General features: G+C 45.4%; 1 protein-coding gene across 1 annotated transcript; it reads left to right on the top strand.

Annotated features, from left to right (window-relative positions):
* Positions 1–1314: 1314 nt before the first annotated feature.
* Positions 1315–13986, top strand: cmtm6 (CKLF-like MARVEL transmembrane domain containing 6). Its single transcript, XM_070911790.1, has 5 exons — positions 1315–1424; positions 2277–2397; positions 8051–8227; positions 11866–11964; positions 12299–13986. The coding sequence occupies exons 2-5, from the start codon at positions 2284–2286 to the stop codon at positions 12473–12475; spliced, it is 567 nt and encodes a 188-aa protein (XP_070767891.1). The 5' UTR covers positions 1315–1424; positions 2277–2283; the 3' UTR covers positions 12476–13986.

Genomic DNA, 13986 nt, shown 5'->3' with positions numbered 1-13986 from the left:
ACTTTTACTTGTAACAGGGTATTTCTGCACTGTGGTATTACTACTTTTCCTTCAGTAAAGTAGTAATAGTACTTCCTCCACCCCTGAAAACACAGTGGTAGTTGTAGTAGTAATACACGCTACTAGTAATAAGTAATAGATAGTAATAACATAATAGAATTAGGCTCCGTGTGTGCTCATTTCCAGCGGCACCTGAACGCACCTGATTAGTAAGTCCAGGTCGAATATTCCAAACGGTCCAAAAACGCAACATAAGAGTTTTCAGCCATGTGAGGAGCTCAGAGGCTGAGTCAATCCTCCAAAATAAAATACCAAAAAACCGGACGTGATCTTGTTTTATTTCAGAATAAAAGTGAATCAATCAGACCAACTTCGACATTTGAACAGTTATTGAGTTTAAACCATGTGAGACGTTTAGAGGGGAAATGATAAACATGATAAATAATGATTTTTGTAAGATTGTAAGTTTGAGTTTCTTACCTCTCCTATCCACCCTCCTCAGTGTCACACCTGAACTGTGGTGGTCTGGACTCTTGTTCTAGAAGAATACCTGGCGGCCTGTACCAAGTGTGGGACAGGTGGAGGTCTGAGGACAGCCTGCGTCACTTTCTGCAGAAAACGGTTTTGTTTTTGTTTGTCAGTTTTTTGTTTTTTGTCGTGAATCTGCTGCATCTTCTGACTGCTGGAGAAACGAAAAACGAGGACTGTTGAACTGCATCGAGACCCTTCCCCTCTGCAGTCAACCTGACAAACTTACATTGACCCCCCCCCCAACACAAACACAAGTTATACGTTATATTAACGTACATCACCCCTGTCCCCCCTGCGTTACATTAACGCACACACCCCCTACTGGACACTTTATCTGGACACTTTACCTTATTTTGGTCACTGCACTGTTTGTTATTTATCTTATCTTATCTTATTTTTATTTTTATTCTTATTTTATCTTTTATATTCTACTTATTTGTTGTCAGAACAATAGCACCTTCAGACCACAGCAAATTCGTATGTTACTTGGCAATAAACAGTTTCTGATTCTGATTCTGTGGCTTCACTGACCAACCTTCATGTCACTTTCTTTTGAAAAGAATGATGATGATGATGATGATGATGATGATATACAAGCCGTTTCTCGCAGCAGTTTCTGAGTGACTGCTGTTTTACAAACAAAGCTCTTCCTGTGGTTTCTGTTTTCTTTTGAGAAACCTGACTTTTTTGAACCCAACCTGGGTTACTTTTAATTTGAAAGTTTTATCAGGAAGCTACATTTCTTCCGCTGGGCTTGACAGAATAAAGGCCTCAAAGTTATTGCGGAAGTTTAACTGAAGGCAATTTGGCAGCAAAGAAACAAAGCAGCAAGTTGAAGTTGAATTTCGCAACTGGAAACGTTATTTTTCTGCGAACCGGAAGAAACCTGAACGGTGAGTTTACAAACATCCACCTTTTATTACCTTTTCCTGTTCACTAACTATCTGCTTCAGCGGGGGAGTTGAGCAGATTTTAGGCCACCATTAAAAGTTTATGCTAAGCCCCCGAGACGGAGGAAACGCCACACGCCAGACTGCATTTAAAATTCTGTCAGTTTACTTTTTAATGTCGTTGTTTTATAAAGCGACACTTTATCCGAGAAACTCTGGTTTTAAATGATCTTCATATAAATAAAAGAGCGTCCTCCACACTGACATGGATCACAAAAACCCAGCATCGTTTATTTAAACACAGTCCCATCTTTAAGAGTTCATTCGCGTGGTATTCCCCTCGACCTTTTTCCAGCTAAATGACGGTCGCTCACGGCGGAAAACGGTGAGACTGACTTATAAAAGTATATATATATAAAATGGCATAAGGCATGGTAGATGAAGTATATGCCGAATGTTACATACACACCTCCGCTTACGGTAAAGCCGTAACTCACGTTCGGCGTTGTTTCTGTATTTGTCTGTAAGCTAGGGATTATGAAATAACCAACCTTTTAAATAAAGTTTGTTTTTTTGAAATCACAATAGGTGACAAAAGGAGTTCCAGGGTCGGCTGGCCGTCGGTCAGCTTTATTGACTCTGATCATTGCACACCTGCACGCTACCTGTGCCTGCTGAGTCTCACTTTCTCCTAACGGTCATAAACAAACAAAGCCATATTTAATTATATTTGTGTAAATATCAATGAACCTCAAACATAATCAAGGTGAACATCTTGTGACGTGTGAGTTGTGGCTCGTTTCTTCCGGTTGGACCGTCAGTGTGTAACTGGACTCTCTCTGTTCCGTCTCTCAGCTCCATCATGGCCATGACCGTTTACTCCTCGACGACGACTCCGAACCCCAAATCCTCCTGCTTCATCGTTCCGTCTCAGAATCTGTGTACAGTCCGCTGTGGGATCAAAGTCGTTGAAGTGGTGAGTTCAAAGACCCTGAAACCTTCTGCTTCCCGTCACGTCGTCGAGCTCAGTAAATAATCATTAGGAACAAGTCGTGTGACAGAGTGAAGACTCGTTAGTAAAGTAGACTGAAACAGCGAGCAGCAAAGCAAACAACATTTAGGACTATTTGTTGCTGCTGTCTGAGTCGATGATGGTTTCCACGGCAACCGTGACAACCAAAGAAACCACAGAGGGGAAAATGATGCAGGAGCTGGTTTCACTGGTGTCTGAGTTCCCCGGATCCCTCACCTGTTCACCTGATCTCCTGTTCTTCCAGCTGCCGGATATCACGCAGCGTCTCATAGACCCGTCTGCAGAGGGATTCGTCAGGAAGGAGGATCTTAACACGTTCCATCATGTCGTAGACCCAGACCCACACTGGACTTCTGAGGCCGACACTGATGTTGATATTTGAGAGTTTAAGAGATGATGTATTTATTACACAACCAATAACATGAAAGAAGATTTTTGAATTTTGAAATTAGTTTTTTTAGCAACCAAGAAATGTACTGCGCAGGAAACCACTCGGACTGCAGAATACCTGTTCTTCAGGTTCTTCTCTTTTATCAGCTGACGCAGATACGAGGTTTCTGCTGGTTATTACCCCAGAACAGAACCTCAAAAACTGTCTGCTGACATCATCACGATATCATCACGATATCATCACGATATCATCACGACATCCTTTAAAATACCTGAATACAAAGCGTGCGCTCGGCTTAGCAAGTCCGTTCCATTTCAGGTCATTTCTTTGCAGGTCTCTGCAGGTCTCTGCATGTCCCTGCAGGTCCCTGTAGGTAGACTTTGTCCTCGCTGGCAGCTTCTGTTCCTTTCTGAGACCAAAACAATACGAGCTTCATCTGGTTTATACACAACACACAGGCTGGACCCGTCCCGTCAGACCAGGACCGGTTCAGCAGATATTAAAGAGTCTGTGACTGAGTGAAGGACGTTCTTCTGTCTCCCTCTCCATCAGGAGGAAAACGGGCCTCACACTTTGGTTTGTTAACGGTGTCAAACAAGAGCTGGACGTCAGACTCCAAGATGGCGTCCAGTTGCTCAAAAGGATTTCCAGCTTCACGTTTACTTCCGCGTCGTGTCTCGCTGCCCGTCACTGTGGGACAGAAGCTCACAGAGGAATAAGTGACCGTCTCTCCGGTCGCTGTCGACAGCCAATCACATTCCTGATTGATTAGTGTGTAACGGGAAAGCCGCAGTTCTGCTCTTCACCTCACGATCGCAGAGGTGAAACTTTAATTACATGAATAATTCTAAAATCATTTCCGCTGTGAGTCGAGTTACGACTAATGATTTTGATTATCGATTAATCTGCAGATTGGATTTGGCTTAAATTGATTAATCATTAGTCTATAAAATGTCAAAAAAAGGGGGGGGGAGAATGCCCACTGCAATTGTCTGCTCTTTACAAATGCCTTGAATAATCAATCGGGGATCAATATCGTGGACATTGTCTGTCGATCGACGTGACCGATGTGACAGTAGTCTTTTTATAAACTGTCACTCAGGATTCATTTACTGTGAAGCTGAAGATTCAGTTCTGATTGATTGATTGATTAATGATCAAACAAACAGGAAATGGTGCGTGGCGGTGTGACCCCTCTGTGACTGACCTTCCTCTTCAGCTGCAGACTGGGAAGTGAAAGTGCTGCAGAGTCGACCGTTTGGGAGCAGAGAGCTGTCGTTAGCAGATCTCAGAGCTGCTGTCGCAACAGTGAACAGATGTGTGTGTGTGTGTGTTTGACAAAAAGAGGATCTGCTTGGGGGGGGGGGGGGTAGACTCCTACTATCTAACTCCATCTGTAGTTGACATCACTGATCAGGTCTGAGGTGGACTGGGATCAGAACAAGTTTATCAGATCACTTGTTGAAGCTGTCCAGGACCAGGATCATCATGTTGATCCTCTCTTCATCTCGACAGCCATGAGCAGACCTGCAGACAGTTTTCAGCGAGTCCTGATGACCTCAGTGACCCTCTGATGTTTCCTGTAGCTCCTTGAATCCTCCTCAAATCTGACTCCATCACTTTGTCTGAAGTTCATCGATATTAAGTTTCACTGTAAACGATCAATGATGCCTTCAATGGGCCGTAAATAAACAGAGTAATTGAGCTCATTAAAGTAATACATATGTTGTATAGACTTCAAAGAAACACACAAGCTAATAGATAAATAATTACACTAATAAATACCTGCGTGTGTGTCTTTAATACGTTGATCATTATTTATTTATTAAAGCTCAGATAGAGCTGCTTAGTCTTTCTTTATATTAAGTGTCTAAACAGCGAGTGGAGGGAGGGACTTTCAGATCAGATCAGACTTTCTGTTTGTAATGTAATAATCTTCCATATTCAGGCAGCATCATGTTGAACCAGCTCAGACCCTCATGAGGGGCAGACAGAAGTGATCCCTCAGAAACCACATGGTAGAGCCTCCGGTCCACCAACGTCTCCCAGCAACAAGGAAGTCCTCGCTGCGTTTCCTCTTTCAGCTTCCTGTTGGACCGGACGTGGGAATGTGTCTCTGTGTTTGTTGACTTCTGCGTTTCAGTTTAACACGCTGATTATTTCAGATGATTACACGATTAGTCGATCCACAGAGAAATCATGTCGTCATCATTGTTGAAATGTGCTGCTTTTCTGTTGGTCGGACAAAACAAGACGTCATTTTAGACTCTTGACAACAGTCATTAGTCTGATTATCAGCAGAAGTTGTTGAGGAATCTTCACTCGTTTTATTTGGCATCTGTTGCTTTAACATGAATATTAAGTAATCGGATAACGTTATTGAGATGAAGGCTGTCTGTATGAGCTGAGAACATTTATCTTCTCTCTCCGTCTTCAACACAAACATGTCGAGGGGATCTTTGGCAGTCTGTGATAATCACCAGCAGCAGGACGCTGGAATCTATTAGAGAAGCATTTCACACTCGGCTGCTCGACGTGTTCAACACTGAGCATGCTCTGTTTCAGTCGCAGGCTGCAGGAGAGAAACTGCTCTGAAAGGAACCTGCAGATTCATGAGTAAATAATCATTAGCTGCAGCTCAGAATCAAACCCTCAGCCGGGGAAGTGTTGAGGTGTTGGAGTGTTGTGGTGTTGGAGTGTTGAGGTGTTGGAGTGTTGAGGTGTTGAGGTGTTGGGGTGTTGGAGTGTTTGAGTGTTGGGGTGTTGGAGTGTTGAGGTGTTGGAGTGTTGAGGTGTTGGGGTGTTTGAGTGTTGAGGTGTTTGAGTGTTGAGGTGTTTGAGTGTTGAGGTGTTTGAGTGTTGAGGTGTTGGAGTGTTGGGGTGTTTGAGTGTTGAGGTGTTTGAGTGTTGAGGTGTTTGAGTGTTGAGGTGTTTGAGTGTTGTGGTGTTGGGGTGTTTGAGTGTTGTGGTGTTGGAGTGTTGTGGTGTTTGAGTGTTGTGGTGTTGGGGTGTTTGAGTGTTGTGGTGTTGGAGTGTTGTGGTGTTGGAGTGTTGAGGTGTTGGAGTGTTGAGGTGTTGGAGTGTTGAGGTGTTTGAGTGTTGTGGTGTTGGGGTGTTTGAGTGTTGGGGTGTTGTGGTGTTGAGGTGTTGGGGTGTTGGGGTGTTGGAGTGTTGGAGTGTTGAGGTGTTGAGGTGTTGAGGTGTTGGGGTGTTGAGGTGTTGAGGTGTTGGGGTGTTGGAGTGTTGGAGTGTTTGAGTGTTTGAGTGTTTGAGTGTTGAGGTGTTGGGGTGTTGGGGTGTTGAGGTGTTGGGGTGTTGGGGTGTTGAGGTGTTGGGGTGTTGGGGTGTTGGGGTGTTTGAGTGTTTGAGTGTTTGAGTGTTGAGGTGTTGGGGTGTTTGAGTGTTGAGGTGTTGGGGTGTTTGAGTGTTTGAGTGTTTGAGTGTTGAGGCGTTGAGGTGTTTGAGTGTTGAGGTGTTTGAGTGTTTGAGTGTTGAGGTGTTGAGGTGTTTGGGTGTTGAGGCGTTGAGGTGTTGGGGTGTTGGAGTGTTTGAGTGTTGAGGTGTTGGGGTGTTGGGGTGTTTGAGTGTTTGAGTGTTTGAGTGTTGAGGTGTTGGGGTGTTGGGGTGTTTGAGTGTTGAGGTGTTGGGGTGTTGGGGTGTTGGAGTGTTTGAGTGTTTGAGTGTTTGAGTGTTGAGGCGTTGAGGTGTTTGAGTGTTTGAGTGTTTGAGTGTTGAGGTGTTGAGGTGTTGAGGCGTTGAGCTCCAGCAGCAGCAGCAGCAGCCGCTCCAGCGTGTTCAGTAAGCGGTCCATGAAGACCAGAGAGCTCAGACTGTGTTGTGGACTCGGCTGACGTCAGGCGGTTTTATTTTAGCTCTGTGGTTCAGGGTTTGTCTCAGTTTGAAGGAAACACAAAGGCTTTTTATAACCTGGCGTTCGGCTCAAACTCTCTTCAACAGAATATTCCTACAGTAAAAGCCGGCGGTGTGACCAGAGTCTGGAGTCTGGTCTACCACACCACCAAAATACTCAGCAGAGAGGGAGAAACTACAGACCCTCATGTCTGTAAAGCTCCACTATATGTAATAGTAACAGTCACGGGACATTTTACTGATTATACTTTTACTGAAGGAACATTTTCAATGCAGGACTTTTATTGTAACGGAGTACTTGTCTAGTGTCGTATTTGTACTTTTACTGCAGTACAGGACCTGAATACTTCCACCAGCGCTGACATACACGTCATTGACAGTGAATGAACTACAGCGTCACAAAATACGCAGCAGCTGGTACGTTTTGTTCCTCTATTAAATGTTGGCGTCTTTGCTTTGGGTCGTACCATTAAATATTCCTGTGTGGGGGTGTTACGTCTGTCCAGCAGGACAGGGACGACGTCCTCCTTCCTCTTCCTGTTGACTCAGTGTGGGTCAGACACGCCCAGGACTGTGTGTGTGTGTGTGTGTGTGTGTGTGTGTGTGTGTGTGTGTGTGTGTGTGTGTGTGTGTGTGTGTGTGTGTGTGTGTGGAGAAGCGGTCGGAGCGGTTGGAGCGGTTCCACCACAACAGTCACTTCACACAGCAGCTCCCAGTGTGTTTTTCTACTGGTTTATGTCAGAGTGTCTGCTCAGACTGGAAATACATGTCTCATGAATCAGTCATGCTACCAGTCACCCAGTCTAATACACAAGTGAGTCAACCCAGACCAAGTTCAGGAGGTCACAATCGGACCAGGTGACAGAACATGAAGACATTACGTTCACAAGGAGGCTGGAATCTCACCTCCTATATAAAAGTGACCCTTTGGAGGGGCCCGGCCCCTGAGTTGGGGACATACATGAAGACAAACTAACTTTAAAAGATTTAATAAAAGTGTGAATGTATATACATAAATGTTCTTTCCTTAAACTTTTTTGAAAGACTGGTGAGCCAGACATGTCGTGTCCTGTGAGCGCTCCCTGGTGGACAAAATGACCAACATTTCTTTACTGACAAGACGGTGGGGCTCGTTCTGGGACCCACCTGAGGCGAGTCAGGTGACGTCCATATATGGACGTTGTCGGTCACGTGCTGAGTTCACCCGATGCAGATGTTGGAAGGTCCTGGCTGCTGTCTGAAGGGTCTGTGTTGTCGGTCTGTAGCGGTGTCGTTGCCGCCCGGTTAGATAAAGGTTCAGTAATAATAACCCCATGTGTCCGGTCTCTCCGTCAGCTGCTGTCCTTCGTGGCCTTCATCCTGGAGGAGGTGGTCAACAGCTGCATCAGCTGCACCGCTCTCTACTTCTTCGAGTTCGTCAGCTGCACGGCCTTCCTCTTCACCCTGCTGCTCCTCATCCTCCTCTCCACCACCCTGCACACCAGGGTCGGCATCACCTGCTGGCCCATGCTGGTAAGAGCTCCCTGCTGAGGATCACCTCCACACTGATGGTTTCTGCCTCCACCCAAATTGATGATGCTGTTTATTTCTTGCTGACAGTTAATGTTGATTGATACCCCATGTCTGTACAGGAAATAAGGAGCTACAGCCAGCAGCTGGTTAGCTTAGCATAAAGACTGGAAACGGGGGAAACAGCCAGCCTGCCTCTGTCCAAACTAAACTAAATGGCAACTAATGCTTTTCATTATTGATTAACGTGCCGATTATTTATTGAAAAAACAGCAAAGATGCCGTTCAGTTTCTCGACCACAGTGACGTCTTCAGTCTGCTTCTTTTGTTCGACCAACAGCCCAAAACCCAAAGTACAGCTGCCTTCAGGGACCTCCAGATAAACTCCGTGTGGGGAGCAGAATGCATTTCTTTTTTTAACGGCGTGGCGATAGAAGAACATGACACGGCAATAAACGAGTCACATGGGACAGTCGAACCATTCTTTATTACAGTGATGTTGATGTGTGTTGGGACATTAGGCCTGTATTCAGGAACAATGGGTACCGTATTACAGTAGTACTTGTTAGTATAACAAAGTCGAGCACGCTGATGTTCTGTACAACGTTGCTCCAGTGCTGCTTCTTTGAGCTCGGCTGGATGACGGAGGCTCAGGAGGGCTGTGAACGCACCACTTCCTGGTCAAATGCTGTCGAGTGAGATTCATGGACGGTTTATTCACCCTCTTGGATCTTTCGTCTCACGTCTCCACCGGCTCACCTGCAAACACAAAGATGGATGTCATTCCTCATTATGTCTTATTGATAATAACATGTTTCCTGTCCAGCACATAACTAATGTGAAGTAGCACGAAACTTTGATCAAAAGCAGGAAGTAACTAAGACGTGTATTTTCAAATGAAGGTGCTCGACTGGCTGCACTCGATTTTCATGTGAAAACACAGGAAGCGTATCAGCTGCTTAGTCCGTCATCACGTTCACTGTGGGAACCTGGTCTACTGTAATCCACACAGACATACAGCAGGTCAGTTATCACATTTCTACTCGACCCCGACCCTCTTATATCAACTGGAGTGACAGAAGAAGCTGCTTCCTGCCACCTTTTAACCACAGCTTGTCCTCACAGCCCAAAAGTGTTAATAAATAGCCAAATGTTCAGCAGCAGAAACCGGATTATTCAGACTCCTGGAGGCGAGTTTCAGCTTCAGGCGGACTGAGAAAGATAAATTTGATACTTTCCCTGTCTGCAGTCTTTTGTCCTGCATACGCTCTCATATAAAAGGCTGATTAAAAGAGAAGTGCGTTCAGACCAAACGCAGCCTCGCCAACGCTCAGGGCTTGGTGTCTGATAAACCTTCAAACGCATTCTTCAAACTGGACTTCCTGGATCTTATTTCATGCCTCACTGGTACCTTAAACAACTCGCCCCCACCAACACAGACCTGGTTGTAGCCTGAACTGAATTACCAGGACAGGGAGGTGGGGTTCTTCTACAGGTGGTGCTCCAGTGTGAACTAACATGAGCTCCTTCTTCCTGTGTCTGTCCAAACGTTACACTGACCTTTGGCTGCATTCCAGATGTTGAATTGCTGTTGTATGTCAGGAAAGTCCTTCTCGGTGGTGCGCTGTATGTTGGGGTCAGCTGCAAGTCCATGGTCCAGCAGCTCAGGTAGTCCTCTAAGGAAGCTGGTTGGCTCCACAGCATCAGAACTGTCTGATTCTGTCACCAAAGACGCGTCTGGGTCAAAGACCAAGGTCTCAAGCACAGTTGGACAGTTCCTCTGTGGAGTCCAATATGAAGGTGTCGTGGCAGCACTGAGCCCTGAATCACAGCGTCCGTCACCCCAGATGTGGTTCAACTTTGCCTCCAGCTGTTGGCACATCGCTGCAGCCAATAACCCTCTCCGGCTCAGTGTTTTAAATGTGTGTTCTGAATATCAAATAATGTTTTTCTCCTTATGAGTTTGACCTCAGTTCAGTGAAAAGAACAGAAGCAGCAGGAAAGAGGTGGATTTTATGGACGAATGTCTCTCAGGTGAGGTGAGGACTTCCACACACCAGAGTGTCCACCTTGACAGCTCCACCTCACCCTCATCTGTGCACCTGAATGGAAAAGCTCCTTCTCCACGATGGGCTGCCCACACGTCTGACACATTCTGAAAAGCTCCATCAAGTTTCGGTTGTAAACAATTGTACAGTCCTCGTCGATGTCTTCGTCGGACTCGTCGGACGTCGTTATCGAGCTGAACTCTGGTTCTGAGACGAAGCTGTCGTCCAAAGGGTCCACCGACACCACGATGCAGAAGCTTTCATCCGATTCTGCTGCTGGGGGGGGCTGTGAGGAGGTCCCCGCTGCTCCACAGGCCGCCTGTGAACACAGACAGCAGGGGAGCAGTGGCGCTGGTGAAAATATGAACAATTCAAATATTCTTCGGCTTCAAGTATGAATCTCCTCTCAGCTGTAAATGCAGAAGGTTCTAGGAAGGACACTTATTAACTAAACATCGACTGCCAGTACGGGCATTATCATTACGGAGGGGGCCCCTAACCCACTGAACCCCGCCCTGTGAGAGTCCCTGTCAGAAGACTAACTTGGGCCTTCATCATTTAGTAAGCGAGTCACGTTTCGATTATGAAGGTTAATGAGCTGTTCCCGACGGGAGAACCAAAGATGTCGATATAGATTTAATAAAGGCTGGATGTAATATTCACCTGTGTTCTGCTTCTCTTGGGGGCCGGCGGAGATGTGTCGCTGCTGCCGGGCTCACCGTGCTGTCTCCCGGGGAACACTGACGGCACAGCGCCGCTCTTCAACATCGGCTTGGGCGTAATGTTCAGTATTTTAGCCCGGAAGTCCTCCTCGTAGTCCTCGGGTTTAAAGTGGAGGCTGCACACTCGTACCCCGCTGTATTTCGAGGCCGGTGTGTTTTCGTCAAATCTGGGGTTCTGGATCGCCTTCAGCCAGGTTCTGCAGCGCGGCGGGTCCCTCGTTGGTAATCCATGAAACACGACCCCCATCGACTTCGCCTCCTCGTAGCCCTTACAGCCCGGAACACAGCACCTCCAGGGCATGGCTGCTGCCCGAACACCGCAACAACAGAAGAGGGGGTCGCTGAGAGGCGAAGAAGAGGCTGGTTGTAGCGCGTTAGCATCAGAGCTAGCAGTTAGCGGCTTCCGTTCTTCTTCTACTAATGGATTTGCGGCAGGCTGTACGCTGCGAGGCGCAATGCTGCCCCCCACAGGCTGTTTATGTTTTCAGAATCAGAATCAGAAACTGTTTATTGCCAAGTAACATACATTACAAGGAATTTGCCGTGGTCTGATGGTGCTACATTCTTTAAACATATAATCTGACAGACAACAAACATGTAAAAATATAAAGGTAAAAGAATAAGATAAATAACTGTGCAGTGACCAAAATAAAGTGTCCAGTAGGGGGTGTGTGCGTTAATGTAACGCAGGGGGGGCAGGGGTGGTGTACGTTAATATAACGTATAACTTGTTTTACATGTCTAAGTACAGGCCAGTGTAAATAAAGTGTCCAACTTGTCAAACTTTAAGGTGTGAGAGGTTGTTTCCACACAGTAAACATGAGGCGAGGTCCTCAGCTACTGATCATCTTTATCTTCTTCTGTTCTGCAGGACTTTGTGTACACTGGCTTCATCGCTCTGTTGTTCTTCATCGCCTCTGTCACCTTTGCCACAGACAACAGCAACACGACTATGGAGAGAAGTGCTGTGGTAAGAAAACATCAACACTCATCAAACTCTGCAGCCGCTGCACTGACGCTGCTGTCCTTTCCTACCTCCTCCTTTCCTGTCCTACCTCCCAGTTTCCTTCTCGACCTCTTCTTTCCCTTCCTTACCCGCTCCCTCTCCTTCATGTCATTTCTTTCCCTACCTCCTTCTTTTCTTACCTATCCTCTCGTTTCCTCTTATGTCTCCTCCTTCTCCTCCTCCTTCCCTTTCCTTCTTACTTTGTTTCCTTTCCTAGTTAATAATCTCTGCATTAAAGTCACCTGCCTGAACTTTCTCTCAGATGTTTTTTTTATCTGCTCGTCCTCTCCTCCTCCAGGTGTTCGGCTTCATGGCGACGGTGGCGTTTATCAGTGACTTCAGCTGGTTTCTGAAGAGCCGCGGGTTTCCCTTTAAGAAAGACGGGAAGCAGGAGTCCAGTAACGGCGGCCCGACGGCGGTGGAGGCTCCACCAGAGACGGCGAAACTCAACACGCCGGCCAACGGAGCAGAATAAGTCTTTTTTTTTTATGTTCATATGTGTGCATTCGTACGCTGCGCTCAGAGGTCAGATTACTTAACGCACTATTCCTTTAACGTGACGGCAGGAGGCGGAGCTTCAGCGACCGGCCGCCGACCTTACGTTCATTTTTAAAGTAATTTGAAATCCTGTTTTTAGTCTTTGTTTCCCAAAGCTGAGGTCACTCTGTGTGTGCCATTATCAATATAATCAATCTTCCAATAATTAATCAATCACAGTGCAGAGCGTCCGCCACCGGGTGACGTTTAATAATTGATGTAAAAATACTGAAACAGAATTCAGATGTTTATTGAAAACTTTAAATGGTATTTTTTTATGTAAGGACAGAGACACTAAAACCACAGAAGAAGTTGGCGTTTATTTTTTAAGATTTACAGATGAAGTAGCGCTGGTCAATATATGGATTTATTGTCTGTCATTGAGGCTGTAGAGCTTTCCTTTTTTTTAACATCATGAAATTTATTAACACATTATGTCTAAAATGACGAAATCAAATACTGTCGTAAAACTGACTGAAAATAAAAATGTCAATGGTTCCCAACCTAGGGGTCAGGACACCTCATGGGGTCCAAGATAACTCTGAGTGATCACAAGTGAAATATTGGATATTTTTACTTCCTCAGACCACAAAAAGTCTTTTAAATGAAACAATCAGACACACAAACATTGCCAAAACTTTCCCATGAGCCTTTGCCAAAAGCACCTTGTTCACCGTGACCTCCGACCTCCCTGTGGACCAATCAGTTTATTATCACTCTAAAGGAGGCCTGGCGACAGAGACATCACCATCAATAGCAATAAGAAAATTGATCGATAGACCGTTGATAACGGAGCTGCTCCACGCAAACAGCCAATCATTTAACAGGTGTGTTGTTCGGTTGCACCATCGACACGTGACACAACAACAGAAAATGAGTGCAGACGGTGAAACTGTTGATAAGAGAGGACAGCTCCGCTCGCGAGAAACATTTGGTCGTGATACATTTTCCCGCTGCGTCGCCCAGCCCGACTGTAAAGAAACGTTCCACTATGAACTCCTGTGAATAAACTCCAGGTCGGAGCTTCACTCCTGAAAAATATATGAAAATATGTCCTCAATGTCTTTCTCAGGCCTTTATTGGAAGCAGCCTTATATCAGAGACAGGCCTTTGTTTCTTGTTTGCCCTGTTTCATAAGTATATTTCTAACGGCTGTACGTATGTCTTTGATGTTTTATGTTCTTAAGCATTTTACTTTAGTGGTTTGGACTTCATAGTCTGTTTGGTTCATCTCCTTCAGTCAGTACACCAAACTCTGCTTTTTGTTCCACTGATTTTAACACTCATCTTAATCACTCTGTATATTTTTAAATTGATTGTTTTATGAAGGAAATGATGCTGTTTTGTCAAATATAAAATCTCTGAATATAAATGATTATATGAGGAAGAAATGATCAGCTGTTTATTATCCTTTCTGGATTTTACTGATTTTTAAATTTTGTTGTCTAT

Source organism: Enoplosus armatus, chromosome 9, assembly GCF_043641665.1.
Source record: "Enoplosus armatus isolate fEnoArm2 chromosome 9, fEnoArm2.hap1, whole genome shotgun sequence".
Lineage (NCBI taxonomy): Eukaryota > Metazoa > Chordata > Actinopteri > Centrarchiformes > Enoplosidae > Enoplosus > Enoplosus armatus.
Note: the sequence above shows the minus strand (reverse complement) of the source record. Positions and strands in the feature narration are given on the sequence as shown.

Coding starts and splice junctions, on each gene's coding strand:
- cmtm6 (XM_070911790.1), top strand. CDS start 2,284: ATGGCCATGACCGTTTACTCCTCGACGACGACTCCGAACCCCAAATCC. Junction 2,398..8,050: donor GGATCAAAGTCGTTGAAGTG/GTGAGTTCAAAG, acceptor TCTCTCCGTCAG/CTGCTGTCCTTCGTGGCCTT. Junction 11,965..12,298: donor CTATGGAGAGAAGTGCTGTG/GTAAGAAAACAT, acceptor CTCCTCCTCCAG/GTGTTCGGCTTCATGGCGAC.